Below are 14,388 nucleotides of genomic sequence, written 5' to 3' on the forward strand. Positions count from 1 at the left end.
CCTTACAGCCCTTGTTTACTGTCTCCGTGCATCCTCTGGGACGTGGTAACTACCATTTAGCTAGTTTCCGAATGGATACTCTATAGGACCCAGGTAAAGCTACAGCAATCAAACTGGCCTCTTCTCTTGGGTGCTGCTGTATTATCCGGGTCTAGGCATGAACAAAATAACCAGGTGGGTGGGTATCCATAGTGCTGCCTAGCATGTGTGTGGGGTCCCAGCTTTGATCTCCAGCACTGCAAGAAGAAAAGGAGTGTATATATACACACACACACACACAAATATATATATATATATTGCACACACAATGTAAACTAAAACTTAATTCCCTTGTCATAGTCCTCCCTAAAGTCATAGGAGAAATTGAGATCCAGAGTCAAACACCTGCCCTAGCATGTGGTAGAATGCTACACAGCAGACTCAGGGCTAGAAGCCAAAATCCCAGCTCCCAGCAGCTGGAGCCACAGAGGATCTAGACGAGGGACACAGGTGGAAGAGGGTAAATAGTTTTAATGTGTAACAGGATGAATGGCAAGGACAAGACTCCCAAGACCCAGCCCTTCTCCAGTGAATCCTTGGAGCTCACACGCCTGGGAAGTCCCATGCCTGCCCCAGCCCTAAGGTTCCCAGGTCCCAGGAAAGGAAGTTGAGTGGCTAAGGGCTCAATTGCAAGAGTTCAGGAAGGTAAACCCAGGAACTAGTTGAATTTGGCCTTGGAGAAATCCATCTCTGGGTGCTGATCCATGAACCTAGGAAGCAGAAGTGGAAAAGTGACCTCAGCTATCCACCTCAGCCCTGAGCTACCGACCCTACTTCCTCACACTGGGCCTCACCTCAGAACCCTGAAAAACCTGGACCAAGCCTGCCTGCTTTTGAGCCCTTAGGCCGGAAGGGAAGTACCAGCAGTGGCACCAGGTTCCAGCAGGTGGCCATGGCTGCCTGTTACCTATTGCTTCCTCTTCTTAAGGTGGCCTTGTCCTAGAGGTGACAGCACCACACAGGGTAGGCTAGCCAAGACAGAACCATGAACTTGGCTAGTTTGTGCTGCAAGTGGGCAGGGCAGTCTGGAGTCCCATTTAGTGGCCCACTGCTGTCACCCAGGCCTTAGCCCCCAGCAATCCTCCCCATGCCTGAGTTGCTTACTTCTTCAGGATTTCCTGTTTCTTCTGCTCATCAGAGGTGGGCAGGCCCATGGACTTCTGCCTCTGGTCATACATCATCTTTTCCACCATGCTGCGAGTCTCACTGTCCAGGTCTGATAGCTAGGGACAGGCAGGGAGAAGAATGAGTGCAGCACTGGCCTACCTACCCCTGGAGCTCCACAGAAACGATTCCCAGGCCAACTGGGACTCACCTTGGAGTTCTCAGGATTAATCTTCTTGGTATTGATTTCGGGGTCACTGGTAACCAAACGGTTCCACCATTCCATCTTATTGATCTGAAGAGAAAAATCCATTCTATGACCTAGGAATTACAGCTCAACCCAAGGCCCATGCAGGCCTGTGCTGGGAGGGGGGGGGGGTACAGAAGAAGCAGACCTCTGCCTGCCCAGCAGCTGGGGAAGACACAGAGGCCAACAGTTGCAAATCAATCAACTGGGGCAAGAAAGCGTGCGGGTGGCCACTCAGCTGGAAGGAGAAGCTGGAGCACGACCTGGGCCTTAAGGCATTGCACGGAAACAAAGAAAAGGGAGTAGAGGTAAGAAAGGAGATTCAGGCTGGGAGGAAAATCAAGTACTGCCAGCGGTCAGAGGGCTGCAGCCAAAAAGCCAAGCCACCGTCTGCGCCAGGGGAAGGGAAGGGTCCATGTGCTCTCAGCTCTTTCCAGACACCACCTATATTCACCCTAGGAGTAAATATCCCACCTCTAGCAAGGTAAGAGTGGGAGACATGAGGGCTGTCTGGGGGCAGATTTCCGTACATTCTGTTACAACAGTGCCTGGCACAGCAGGTCTCAGACAAGCATGGAACAGAACCCACGTGCAAGCTGATGGAGAGGGATAGGCTTAGACCACTCAACCCCGACTCTGCCCATCCCACCCTAGCGAGGCACACAGGTAAACCTGACTATAAAGAGCGAAGTGAGGGATAAACCCACAAGGCAGGCAGCCCAGCCAATGGAGTCAGCAGCAGGGTAGGACGGGACGCTCGTACCTTCTCCAGATGCACTGTCACCACCTTGCCATCCTCGATGAGCCACGAGCTCTCCTCCACCTTTACTTCATTGTAGAGTTCTCCATCGACCACCGGTGGCTGTCCTTTAAGGCCCACCCGGAGATGCCGCCGCTGAATGTCCACCACCACATCCTTTCCCTTCAGCCGGAAGCTGACCCGGAAGGGCACTGCCAGATCCAGTTCTGACAGGGTCTGGGTCCAGCGGTAGTTGGGTAGGTCAGCCCCATTGCCTAGGTTGGGCTTCAGCTTTCCCTTGTCCTTCTCATCTTCCTCGTCTTCCTCCTCCTCTGCATCCTGTTCAGTCAGGGAAGCTCAGTGACTTACCTGACACACGGGACTTCCACCAAGCCAGGCCCAGAACGGCCGCTACACATAACAGCCACAAGAAAGCAAGCTAGGCATGGCAGGCCTGCACATCATGGGCCACTGGGAACTAAAGGTAAAACCAGGTCCCAATCTCTGCCAGAACAGCTCAAACTATACCATGTGACAGAGGCTGTGGCTGAGCTGCTGCCCCTCAGCCCACCCTGCATGCTGCCCTCTGACTCGGGAACAGTTTAAGAAATATTTCAAGTATATGAGTACTTTGCATCTAGGTCATGCCTGGTACCCACAGAGTTCAGAAGAACCCCTAAAACTGGAGTTAGAGACTGTTGTGAGCCACCACATAGGTGCTGAGAACCAAACCTGGGTCCTGTGCAAAAGCAACAAGTGCCCCTAACCACTGAGCCATCTTGTCAGTCCACCTGTGGATTTTCTTGTCCCAGGACTACGGCCAGCACAGTTACCAAAAAGTATTATTATTATTGTTGTTGCTATTATTATTAAAGACAGTCTTCTACCACCAGCAGCAGCAGCAGCAGCAGACAGTCTCTCTACAGAGCCCTGGCCATCCTGGGACTCAGAGAAGCACCTGCTTCTCTACCTCCTGAGTGCTGGGGTTAAACACTATGCCTGGGTTATAAGAAAATATTGTTTTATTTTCTATTGAGAAAGGTTCTCACTATATAGAACAACTTTGCATCAATCTTTTTGCCTCAGCCCACCAAGTGCTGAGATTATCATCATGGCCACCACACTGGCTCTGTTCTACTTTTTCCATGTGTTTGGGGTGGGGCTCTGCAGTATGGAAGGGTCCCAAGGCTGGGGACAGGGGAGGGTGAGGAGGGAATTCTACTGAAAGAAGAAGCCACAGTGCAGGCCCTGCTATTCTCTTACCTGCTTCCCTGGCGAGTCAAGGCTGCCGTTCTTGAGCTGGGCCTCCTGATCCTCTGCGTCCTTTTTCTGTGGTAGAGGACAGAGTTGAGACAAAGCCCTACTTCCCAGGCCAGTGCAGTAGGGTCGGGGTGAAGGAGATGAGGGTGGCGCAGCCTCACCTGGTCAATCTCCAGTTGCAGTCGCTCTGCCTCCTCATCAGTCAGCTCCTTGATCTGTGGCCCCGGGGTCTCTGCCTTGGCCTCCTTGGCCAGCCTGGCTGCCCGCTCTGCCTTCTCCCTGCGCTCGGTCTCCTGCCGAGCTCGTTTCTCTCTCCGGGCCTTCTGTGCCAGCTGGTTGTGGTGGTTGAAAGTCTGTGTGATCAGCTAAGGAGGACAGGAAAGCATCAGAGTAGAGACAGTGTCTTAAAGCCTAGGGACAGAGCACTGCCTACCCCAGTGTTACCACTGAGGCCGTTACAACAGCTGCACTGGTGAGGACGTGTCCCTAGCGGCTTCTGCTACAAGCAGAACTCCAGCTCAGCCCCTCCAGGAAGCCTTCCCTAAGCACTCAGGTCCATACTTCCTGTTCCCCGACCGCCTCTTTTCCTGCCTACATCCATCTTGGGCAGATAGCCCCAAATGGCAGCACTTAAATTCACAGCCAGAATCAGCAGGTTAGACCCCTCCCAAGGGAAGAAGCTGGGTTCATCCCTAGCCTGAGAGCCTCTGATTACAAGTCCTTTCACATCCACTGAGCAAGCTCCCATGATGCTTTGCCTCCACAGCACCTGTCCCGGGTCTGGAGTTTGACCCGAGTCATCCCACTCTAAATGCAGCCTGGGCCTACTTTGTTCTCACTAGAATGAGGTTGCTGCCTTCCTCGCTGCTCAGCCTCCAGCACCAGCACAAACCTCTCTCCAGTCTCACCTCCAGCTGACTCTCAACAGACTCAGAAACTGCAACTTTGTGGCCTCCACACTTGAAACAAAGCACACACCTCACGTGACCAGTGCTCAATAAACCATCTCCCAAGCCCCTCTGCAGCTAAGCAGGAGGGGAGACGAAGTCACGGAGTCACCCATAAGCTTCCCCCACCCAAGGTTCTGCCAAAACCTGTGACCCTTCTACCCGTCACTCCCAGCCCCTGCCCCATGCCACACTGTCAGCTTCAGACAGACTGCAAGGGTAAAAGACACCCAAGTGCCACCAATAAGGGGAATGACAGGAGTGAGGGAAATGCTAGGCATGGCAGGGCATCTCAGAGGCATCTGCGGAGAGAAACAGAGGTCACGAAGCAACTGCAGCAGAGGCTGCTCCACCACAGAGCCTTGTCACCAGCTTGTAATCATGGGGACCTTGAACTCACTCCTTGGCCAAGGAGTGGCAGGAACAAGGGCCCTCCCCTCTTCCAATCCCATAAATCACGTCACAACCCACTTGTCCTATTACTTCCTAGCCCCGGGAGGTTTAAAGAGGGCAGAGAAGAGCTACTGGGCAAAGTCAAGGCCAACTAGAACAGCCTGACCCTTCTTCCCGGGCCCCTCCCACCAAAGAACACACTAGCAGTGGCCTAGGTAGAAGCTGTGGAGGTCCTGGGGTCAAGCCTCAGTCACTGACACACTGTTAGGAACTACGTGCTGGCAGGTGGGGAAGGGTGAGCTGTTCTGGACCTGATGGGTGAGCATCAGTGTTTTCTTTACTGAGCTGACAGGGACAAGAATGGTTCGTTCTATCAGTCTGGTAGGTCAGACCACAGAGTCACTTAAACCCAACCCAAAGACACATGAACCCGACCCTGACCACACTCAGGGTTAGCAACACATTCAAAAGCAATGGACAACAGGGGAATTCATCTGGTCAGGGTCGCTCAAGGATGGGTCCTGTTGATTCTGTCTTCTAGCTCCGCCTAACCAATCTCCCTCTTTCCCAGCCTGGGTTGGAATGGCAGACCAGGCCCCTGCCCTTTCTCAACTTCTAAACTGCCCCACAGGCCCCAGCTAGGAAACGCCTAGAGTTGGGGTGTGTGTGTTTGTTACAGAGTTGGCAGCCTTACACAGCATGGCCCACTCCTCCGGCCTGCAGCCTACCACACTCAGGCTGCCCAGGTCCTTCTGTTTGGCCTGTCCCCTGCTGACTGGCTCTGACTCCTCAGGACACTGATGCTCACCCCTGGCTGGAGCTAGTGTGTATGGTGCATGTGTGTAACTTTTCTTTGGGTAACTACCACACTCTGCTGTTTGTTGCTCCCTTTACTTGGGACAACCTTGTTCCTTGGGGCTAGCCCCATGCCATTGTGGCTCTCAGGCCACCTTTTCTGTTTCTCACAATGCCAAGCTCCCTGTCTTCTGAAGACCAAGGCCCACCCCGTCAGCAGCACCTTTCTTCCTGAGCGGAAGGATGAGAGCTGTGCTCATGCCCCCTCCCCCAAAGTTGGACCCCACCTCATCTCTCTGTAGCATCTCAAATCCTCAACCATTTTTCTGAACATAGAGTAATTTTACAAAACATTTATTACACTAACTGGGAAGTATATCTGTTCAAACATTTATAGAATTTAAATAAATTTAAAAAAAAAAATCAGTGACACAGCCAAGCATGGCAGCTCACTCCTGCAGCCCCATCCTTCTGAAGGCAGAGGCAGAAAAGTCTCAAGTTTGCGGCTATCTGTGCCCTATATATCAAGACTCTGACTGGGGTGGAGCAAGGCCCTAAGGGTTAGTCCCCAGTACCACACACACAAATAACGAAATGACCAAAACGTAGACTCCTTGCTAACAGCCAAAGACAGAGGGGAGGCAGCGAGGTGTACCTAAGCTAGACATAGGGAATTGGGGAAGCAAGGGACAGCATGACAAACGTGTGACAGACACTGACAGTGTTTGTTTACATGGGGGCCTGGCACTGGTGCTGATCCACAGTCTCACACGAGTGTCCGTTGACCTAGGCTCCCTCTTGACTGATTTGGTAACAACCCTGGCGCACCTTTACTCAAGCCCATGAGTTTTAACAGTGGAAGAAAACCCCACCTCATGGGTCACCTTGGAAACACAGTAATTACTCTGAAAGCAGTGAGTCTGGGCTCTTTCTGCATAGCCTCTCCATAGAAGCAAATGGCTAGTGAGGGAGCTACAAATAAGGAACGACAGAGGAATGACAGAGTACCACTGAACAGTAGTAAGCCCAGGCATGAGCGAGCAACAGCGGGGGAGTGCACAGCGAAACCACTCAGAGCTTCATTCATCCTGCCTGACTAGCTGTAACCTAGTTCTAGGGAGGAAAAGGAGACAGATCAAGCCTGGAGGTCTAGCTGTCAGCATCCCTGCAGAGCAAAGAAACACTACACCCACCGGGGGCATGAGCTACAGCAAGAAACCAAGTCTTGGGGGCTGGTGAGATAGCTCAGCAGGTCAGAGCAATGACTGCTCTTCTGAAGGTCCAAAGGTCCTGAGTTCAAATCCCAGCAACCACATGGTGGCTCACAACCATCTGTAATGAGATCTGATGCCCTCTTTTGCTGCGTCTGATGATAGCTGCAGTATGCTTATGTATAATCATAAATAATTCTTTGGGCTGAAGCAAGCAGGGACTGAGCAAGCAGGGTTGACCAGAGCAAGCAGAGGTCCTAAAAATTCAATTCCCAACAACCATATAAAGGCTCATCTGTACCATCTACACAGCTACAGTGTACTCATATACATTAAATAAATAAATCTTCAAAAGAAAGAAAGAGCCTAGCCGGGCGTGGTGGCGCACGCCTTTAATCCCAGCACTCGGGAGGCAGAGGCAGGCGGATTTCTGAGTTCGAGGCCAGCCTGGTCTACAAAGTGAGTTCCAGGACAGCCAGGGTTATACAGAAAAACCCTGTCTCGAAAAACCAAAAAAAAAAAAAAAAAGAAAGAGCCTAAGTCTTTCCCCTGGTTCTTGCTTGACACAAAGCCCATAAGCCCTTGGTATTTCTAGACTGGTGGGAACACCTTATGTTGGATGGAAACCAGGTCAGTTAGAATCCTGTATGCTCAGGATGGGCTGGCTCCAGGAAGACTGGGCAGGAACTGAGAGCTGGATCTGACGAGCCCCTCCCCTCTGCCCTCCACCACCCCACCCCCCACCTCCCAGCACAGGAAGGCAGTGGGAAGAACCTGCAGACCGAGGTGCTCAGCAGCCAATGGTTTAGTTAGCCACACTTATACAATTAAAGTCCCCAAAAGTCCCCTAAACAGTGGGGTCTAGACCATTCCTAGTTGCTGCACATCAAGATGCTGGGGCACAAGCCCAGAGGACATGGAAGCGCCACACCCTGATGCACAAATCTGCTTCTTCTGCTTCTGTATCAATGTGTGTGCGTGTGAGTGTGTGTGAGTGTGCGCGCGTGCGTGAGACGTTGCATGAAGGCCTAACTGCCCTGGAACTCACTACATAAACCAGGCAGGTCTCAAACCCAAGAGATCTCCTGCCTCTGCCTCCGGAGTGCCTCCAAGTATCTTTTAGAATAAAACTGAAAATTGAGACTACAGGAAAAGCATGCAAGCTCAGTGCAATGTGCCCTCAGCAGCAAAGTTGGTAAGTACTGACGTAAGGGGTGTGTCAAAGGACTGGGCTTCTTACATCTCATGACAGGCACCTGGGAGGCAGAAGCAGTGGAGTCTTGACTTGGAGCCCAGCCTGGTCTACATAGTGAGTGCCAAGTCAGCCAGGGCTATGTAGACAGACTCTTTCCCTCTCTCACAAACACCACTCATTCCTATGTACATCTCTGTGCTGGTGTGCCCATCTGAGTACAAGTGACCATGAAGGCTGAAGACTGCATTGGATCCTCTCCAGCCGGTTACAGGCAGTAGTGAGCTTACCTGATATGGGTTCTGGGAAACACAGAGTCCCTCCGCTGCAGCTGCCTCTTACAGAGCCTTCTCCCCAGGCCCCTCCCCCTTTGCCTATTCTGAATAATGTTATCAGAATCACAGGTGTGTGTCTTCCCAATTTTGCCCAGAACCGGATCTCCTTGGTGTGGTGATTCTGTTTTTATGCTAGAGGAGCTGTCCTGACATTGCCATCGACTGTGCCCAGGGATGCCAACCTCTGCACATCTTTGTCAACACTTAGTTCCTAGTGTTCCTATCTCCTTTTTAAGTGTACCTGGCTGGTCTCAAACACAAGGCTTAAGCCAAACTCCTGCCTCAGCCTCCCCGGGCACCGAGTATGTAGCAGCACACACAGAGTTCCTGTTTTGTTTGAGTCTGAGGCAGGAGCTCATGTGACTTGAGGGAAAGGGGCAGTAGGTCTGACACAGAGTCTAATGAGCCAACCTAGAGGTCGACTGCATAGCCAAGGATAACCAAAACTCAAGCCAGGCGTGGTGGCGCACGCCTTTAATCCCAGCACTCGGGAGGCAGAGGCAGGCGGATTTCTGAGTTCGAGGCCAGCCTGGTCTACAAAGTGAGTNGCCAGCCTGGTCTACAAAGTGAGTTCCAGGACAGCCAGGGCTATACAGAGAAACCCTGTCTCGAAAAACCAAAAAAAAAAAAAAAAAAAAAAGGATAACCAAAACTCTTAAGCTTGTGCAACCACCTCCTACGTGCGGAGATCACAGGCTTGAGGCACTGTGCCTGTCATTTTTTAATTGTCACTTTCTTTTGTGAGATGGGAATCGCATGCTATAGCTCCAGGTGGCCTCAAACTCAGTGCTAAGACTACAGGCATGTATCACCATGCCTGTTTTAAGCTTCAAATTTTAATGTCTGTCCACTCCTGCAACCCAGATAACCAGTAAAAGCCTTGTCAGGGTGAGGGCGAGTCAGGACATAAGGCAAGCCCAGTGCAAACTGGTCTCCACGGTGTTTCTCTCACAGTACAGTCCAAAACTTTGCAGACTGTAAAACATCTCTGAGCCAACTTCCTCTTCCATAAAATGGGATGGCTGACTCCATTAAACTGGTCAAGAATCACAGGAAACTCATGGGAAAAGGACGGGGTGGGGGTGGGGGGGTCACTGACATTCCCTTCCCCAGCCCCGTTCTGCTCCGGCCTGGGAAGGCCAGGTGAGCTTCCCAGGCCCGCCCAAGGAAAGGGGGTCCCCGGCACTCACCTTCTCTGCCATCCCCTCTTCTCCTCCAATGAAAAAGTCTGTTTTGCGTCGAAGGAAGCTGAAGAAGGTGTTCACAAGCTGGAAGACAGAGGAGGAAGCTGAGGCCCAGGGCTCAGGATGGGGGCCCTCAACTCCAGACAGCTCCCTAGTTTAGGGAGAATTTGAACTTGAACATTTTTACTCTGCACCGCCAACCTGAGCAGCCGGCCTCCCTCCAGGCTCCTGCAGTCGGCTCAGCTTGTGTGTATGTACACACATTCACAGTGGACCCACCAGACACACTTCTTCTGCATCTGTGATTTGAAATGCCTTGACCAAGCCTTCATTGCCAGACAGAAAAGTCAAAGGCCCCACAGAGACAGCTCAATGGGAAGGGCCCTTGTGCCAAGTCTGACAACTTGAGTTCCACTGCCCCCTAAAAATAAAGTAATTCTTAAGAAGCTGGGCATGAAGCTGGGTGGTGGTAGCACACACCTTTAATCCCAGACTAAGGAAGTGGAGGTAGCAACCCCTCAGTTCGAGGCCAGCCTGACCTACAGACCAAATTCCGGGACAGCCAGGACTACAGAGAAACCCAGTCTCAAAGGGGGAAAAAGAAAGAGATGCTGGGCATAGTGCCTTCCTCTCAAGTACACAAGAAAGAGCAGAGGAACAGCCTGACATATCAAGAGCGCAGAAGGACACACATGGTGGCACACACTTTAAATCCAGCATTTGGAAGGCAGGTGGGAATCTCTGTGAGTTCTATGTTGACAAAGGATATTAAGACCCTGTCTCAAACAACGAAGTGTAGCAGATGTCTATAATCCCAGGAGGCTAAGGCAGGAGGAACAGAGTTCAAGGCCAGCCTTAGCTACATGGCAAATTTCAGGCATCCTGAGTTATGACATCATCCCACAAAAACAAGGAACCAGTTGAGATGGCTCAGTGGTACCTACCAATCAAGATTCTATTCCCAGAATCCACATAGCAGAAGCATAGAACCACTCCTTCAGCATCCCTGCCCCCAGGCAGAGTGCTTGCCCAGCACGCTGAAGCCAGGGTCTCTGAGCAACTCATAAAACCAAGTACAGTGGGGTGAACATTTATGATCCTAGCACTCACAGGCAAGGGACTTGAGAGGCCAGCCTGGCACACAAGTGAATCCATCACACTGGTAGTAACAATCCAGGCTAAAGGTTGAGTGGGGTGACCCTGTCTTCCAGACAGGAGAGCTGAGGTGGGCTATGGCTGAGTAGGAGAAATGCTCTGCTAGGGACTTGGCTGTGGATGTTCCTTCCTAACTTTCTAACACTGCAGGGCTTGATCCTCAGACCTTATTCAGATCAACTGTAACAACAGATGCCTGCCCTCAGGTTGGCAAGGGGACTGAGCCCTGATGAGCACTTCCTGCTCTCACAGAGCCCCTGGATTTAGTTCCGGGCACTTGAGATGGCTGCTCAGAGTCATCTGTAACTCCAGATCTGACAAGCTCATCTGGCCTCAAAGTACCAGGAGCACACATACTGCACACACAATACACTCGCAGGCGAACATTCACCTGTAATGTAAAAATAAGTAAATGTAAAATAAAGAAAGAAAAAAGAAGCCCTGAAGAGGCACAGACAGACGGATGGACGGTTGCCTACAAAGGCCAGAGTAGGAGTCCCTGAAGCTGGAATTACATGGTGAATTACATGGGAATCAAAGTCGGGTCTTCTAGAAGAGGATGTGCTCTGAAGTTAGCCATCTCTCAGAGCACTGTTGCTTTCCAGACGGGATCTTACCGTAGAGTCCAACCAGCCTCAAACTCCCAGAGACACACCTGCCTTTGCCTTGAGTGCTGGAATTCAAAGTGTGCAGTACCACACCTCTAGAATTTTTCGAATGAGAATAACTGAGTGTGGCGGCACAGTGCTGAGGAGGCTGAGGCAGGAGGATCACGGGTTTACAGTCAGCCTCAGCTATGCAGTGGGACTTGTCTCATTTCCCACAGAAATGCTGGTTTAGGTTTTTTGGTTTTTTTGTTTTTCAAGACAGGGTTTCTCTGTATATCCCGGGCTGTCCTGGAACTCACTTTGCAGACCAGGCTGGCCTCGAACTCAGAAATCTGCCTGCCTCTGCCTCCCGAGTGCTGGGATTAGGCATGCACCACCACGCCCGGCTCCTAGTTATTTATCCCCATGCTGTGATTTAAAAAAAAAAACAAGCAAGCAAAAAATACAACCAACAACCAAAACCACAGACCTGTGGAAAGCAACTTAAGAGGGGAAAGGGTTTATTTTGACCTATAGCTTCAGGCTTGGCCCATCACAGTGGGAAAGACAAGGAGCAAAAGCTTAGGGAGCCGGGCCGTGGTGGCGCATGCCTTTAATCCCAGCACTTAGGAGGCAGAGGAGGTGGATTTCTGAGTTCGAGGCCAGTCTGGTCTACAGAGTGAGTTCCAGGACAGCCAGGGCTATACAGAAAAACCACGTTGGGGAGGGGGGGAGCAAAGCTTAGGGAGATGGTCACCTCACATCCACAGCAAGCTGGGAGCACTGAAATCATGTCTTGGCTCAAGTGTTTTATGACAGGGCCATGCTCAGTCAACTCCTGGGGGGAGAAGCACAAGCTGGTGCCGGTCCCCAGTTAGCACAACGACTCTCACTTGCCCCAGCCCCAGTGAAAGGTTCTGAATCTGAGGCAGAACTTATCCTAACAGGCGGGCGCCATCCCTACCTCTAGACACTGAATTCACAGAAACAAAGTGAATTCACTCCCAAACACTTTCACATTGTGTCAGTTTAGGACACGCAGACAAGAAGGTTCACATTTGCAGATTAGACAGACTCCCCCACTTCAAGGGTTTAGAAGCCCTGGGTTAACACAGGCACCTAGAGAAAAAGACTTCGAATCAGTTTTATGTGCCTTGACACAAGTTAAAGTCATCAGCGAGGAGGGAACTCCAATTAAGAAAATGCCTCCATACGATCAGGCTGCGGACAAGCCTCTAGAGCAGCTGCTTAAGGAAATTGACGGAACCCAGCCTATTGGGGGCGAGACCATCCCTGGGCTGGTGGTCCTGGGTTCTGGAAAGGCGGAGCAAGCCATGAGGAGCAAGCCAGTAAGCAATGCCCCTCTATGGCCGTTGCATCCGCTCCTGGCTCCAGCTCTGGCCCCCACTGCTTTTGATGATGAGCTGGTTCTGTGAACCTGTGAGTGAGATAAGGCCTTTCATCAAGCTGCTCTTCCTGCTTCATCACAGCAGTGGTCACTCTGACCAAGACAGAATGGAAAGCCATCCCCAGTGACGGGTGGCAGGATCCCGTCTCCTTGGGGACTTGGGGGTCTGGCTTTGGGTAAACTTGTCACTCTCTGACCCTCAGGTGCTTACAGAATGGAATATGTGGGAAGTCAGCCACAGGCTTTTCTACCTCTGCCAGCTCATCTGCTACACATCCACTGTGTGAACTAGGTCTGGCCATTCAACATCACCTATGGGTTATTTGGGGGTTATTATATTTGTGGGTCTTACTATATATCCCTGCTTGGCTTAGAAGTTGCTACACTGACCAGGCTAACCTCTAACTTGTAGCAATTTTCCTGCCTCTTCCTCCCCAGTGCTAGGACTCCAGTCACGCACCATCATATCCTGACAAGATGAATCACTAGGTAAAAGTGACTGCCTCAAAATCCTAGCAACTCAACCCTAAAAACCCAGATACTGGTGGCAGGAATGAACTGGCCCCTTAAAACTGCCCTGTCACAAACACTACTACTACTACTAATAATAATAATAATAAATTTCTTTGATTTTGTTTTTTTTTTTTCCGAGACAAGGCTTCTCCGTATAGCCCAAGCTGTACTAGAACTCGTTCTGTAGACTAGGCTGGCCTCAAATTCAAAGATCCACCTGCCTCTGGCTCCTGAGTGCTGGGATTAAAGGAACACACGGCTCCAAATAATTTTTTAAAGCAAGAAACTCTCAAGAGATTCCCCAAATGCCAAGCCTAGTCTCTTCCGTGTCTGCATCCCCAGGATCCAGTCTTATTATGTCTGGTACACGACAATGACAAATACTTAGGTGCCAGGCAGGGTGGCCCACATCCAAGTTCCCGCACTTTGAAGACAGTGGGAGAAGGATGACCCTGATTTGGCAGTCACTTGGTCTATATAGCAAGTTCTGGGTAAGTCATGGATCTAGAGCAAGACCCTGACTCAAGAAAAAGAAAACAACAGGAGCTGATATTCCTAAACTTCATCTCACAAACGAGGTAACTGAGGCTAGACCAGGAGGAAGCTTAACCTACAGGTCTCCGGTTCACTTCCTCAGTCAGTATACTTTCAAATATAAAGAGACCACGTGCTAACCGCCCCCCCTGGCTCTCACTACCCTACACAGTATTGATAGGCAGGCTCCACTCTGGATAAGATGCAGATCACATCTAGAAGAGTCGGCCCAGAGATGCTCTAAAGGGTAATCACCATTAGGGATGCTCTACACAGTAACCATTAAAATGAAAGCAGAAACACCCGTGGAGCGCAGAGTGGGTGCGGAAGCTCTGGGGTCACTCTGGGACAAGGAAAACTGCTCTTGGGGGCTAGGTGCAGGGCGCTGACGGCGTTGGAGCGAGACTTCACTCGCGGACTGGTCAGACCGGAAGCTGGGGCACGGGGACCCGGGGACCTGCGCGGCCGGGGTGGGGGAGGTCTCGGCCGTCCGCGGAGAAGGGCTGCGGCGCGGGCCACGTCGTTTACCTCCTGCACGCCGCCCTCGTGCTGCTGCGCCATGGCCAGCAGCATGCCGTCGAAGCGCTCCTCCTCCTGCTCCCCTCCCATCGTGCTGCGCCCCGAGCTCCGCTCTCGCGTTCTGCGATGCCCGCGCTCCCCACGGTTCGCGCGGGCCCAACGGCTCCCCTCGCTAGCCTTCCGCAGCGGAGCCGGAAACACGCAGGAGCCGCCCGGCCGTGCGGGC

At 51.6% G+C, this 14,388-nt stretch overlaps 1 protein-coding gene across 3 annotated transcripts; it reads right to left on the minus strand.

The window, feature by feature from the left end:
- Window positions 1–490: 490 nt before the first annotated feature.
- On the minus strand, window positions 491–14,388 carry Nudc (nuclear distribution C, dynein complex regulator). 3 transcript variants are annotated; one of them, XM_021159865.1, is made up of 8 exons: window positions 14,172–14,388; window positions 9,453–9,530; window positions 3,551–3,754; window positions 3,393–3,458; window positions 2,154–2,468; window positions 1,355–1,438; window positions 1,144–1,262; window positions 491–749 (listed from the first exon to the last, which is right to left on the minus strand). In XM_021159865.1, exons 1-8 carry the CDS (start codon window positions 14,250–14,252, stop codon window positions 698–700), a joined length of 999 nt encoding a protein of 332 aa, XP_021015524.1. In that variant the 5' UTR covers window positions 14,253–14,388; the 3' UTR covers window positions 491–697. The 3 variants fall into 3 exon arrangements, with proteins under 3 accessions (XP_021015524.1, XP_021015525.1, XP_021015526.1); XM_021159866.2 differs by lacking the exon at window positions 14,172–14,388 and adding an exon at window positions 13,899–14,039; XM_021159867.2 differs by lacking the exon at window positions 14,172–14,388 and adding an exon at window positions 12,153–12,225.

This window comes from Mus caroli, chromosome 4, assembly GCF_900094665.2.
Source record: "Mus caroli chromosome 4, CAROLI_EIJ_v1.1, whole genome shotgun sequence".
Classification (NCBI taxonomy): Eukaryota; Metazoa; Chordata; class Mammalia; order Rodentia; family Muridae; genus Mus; species Mus caroli.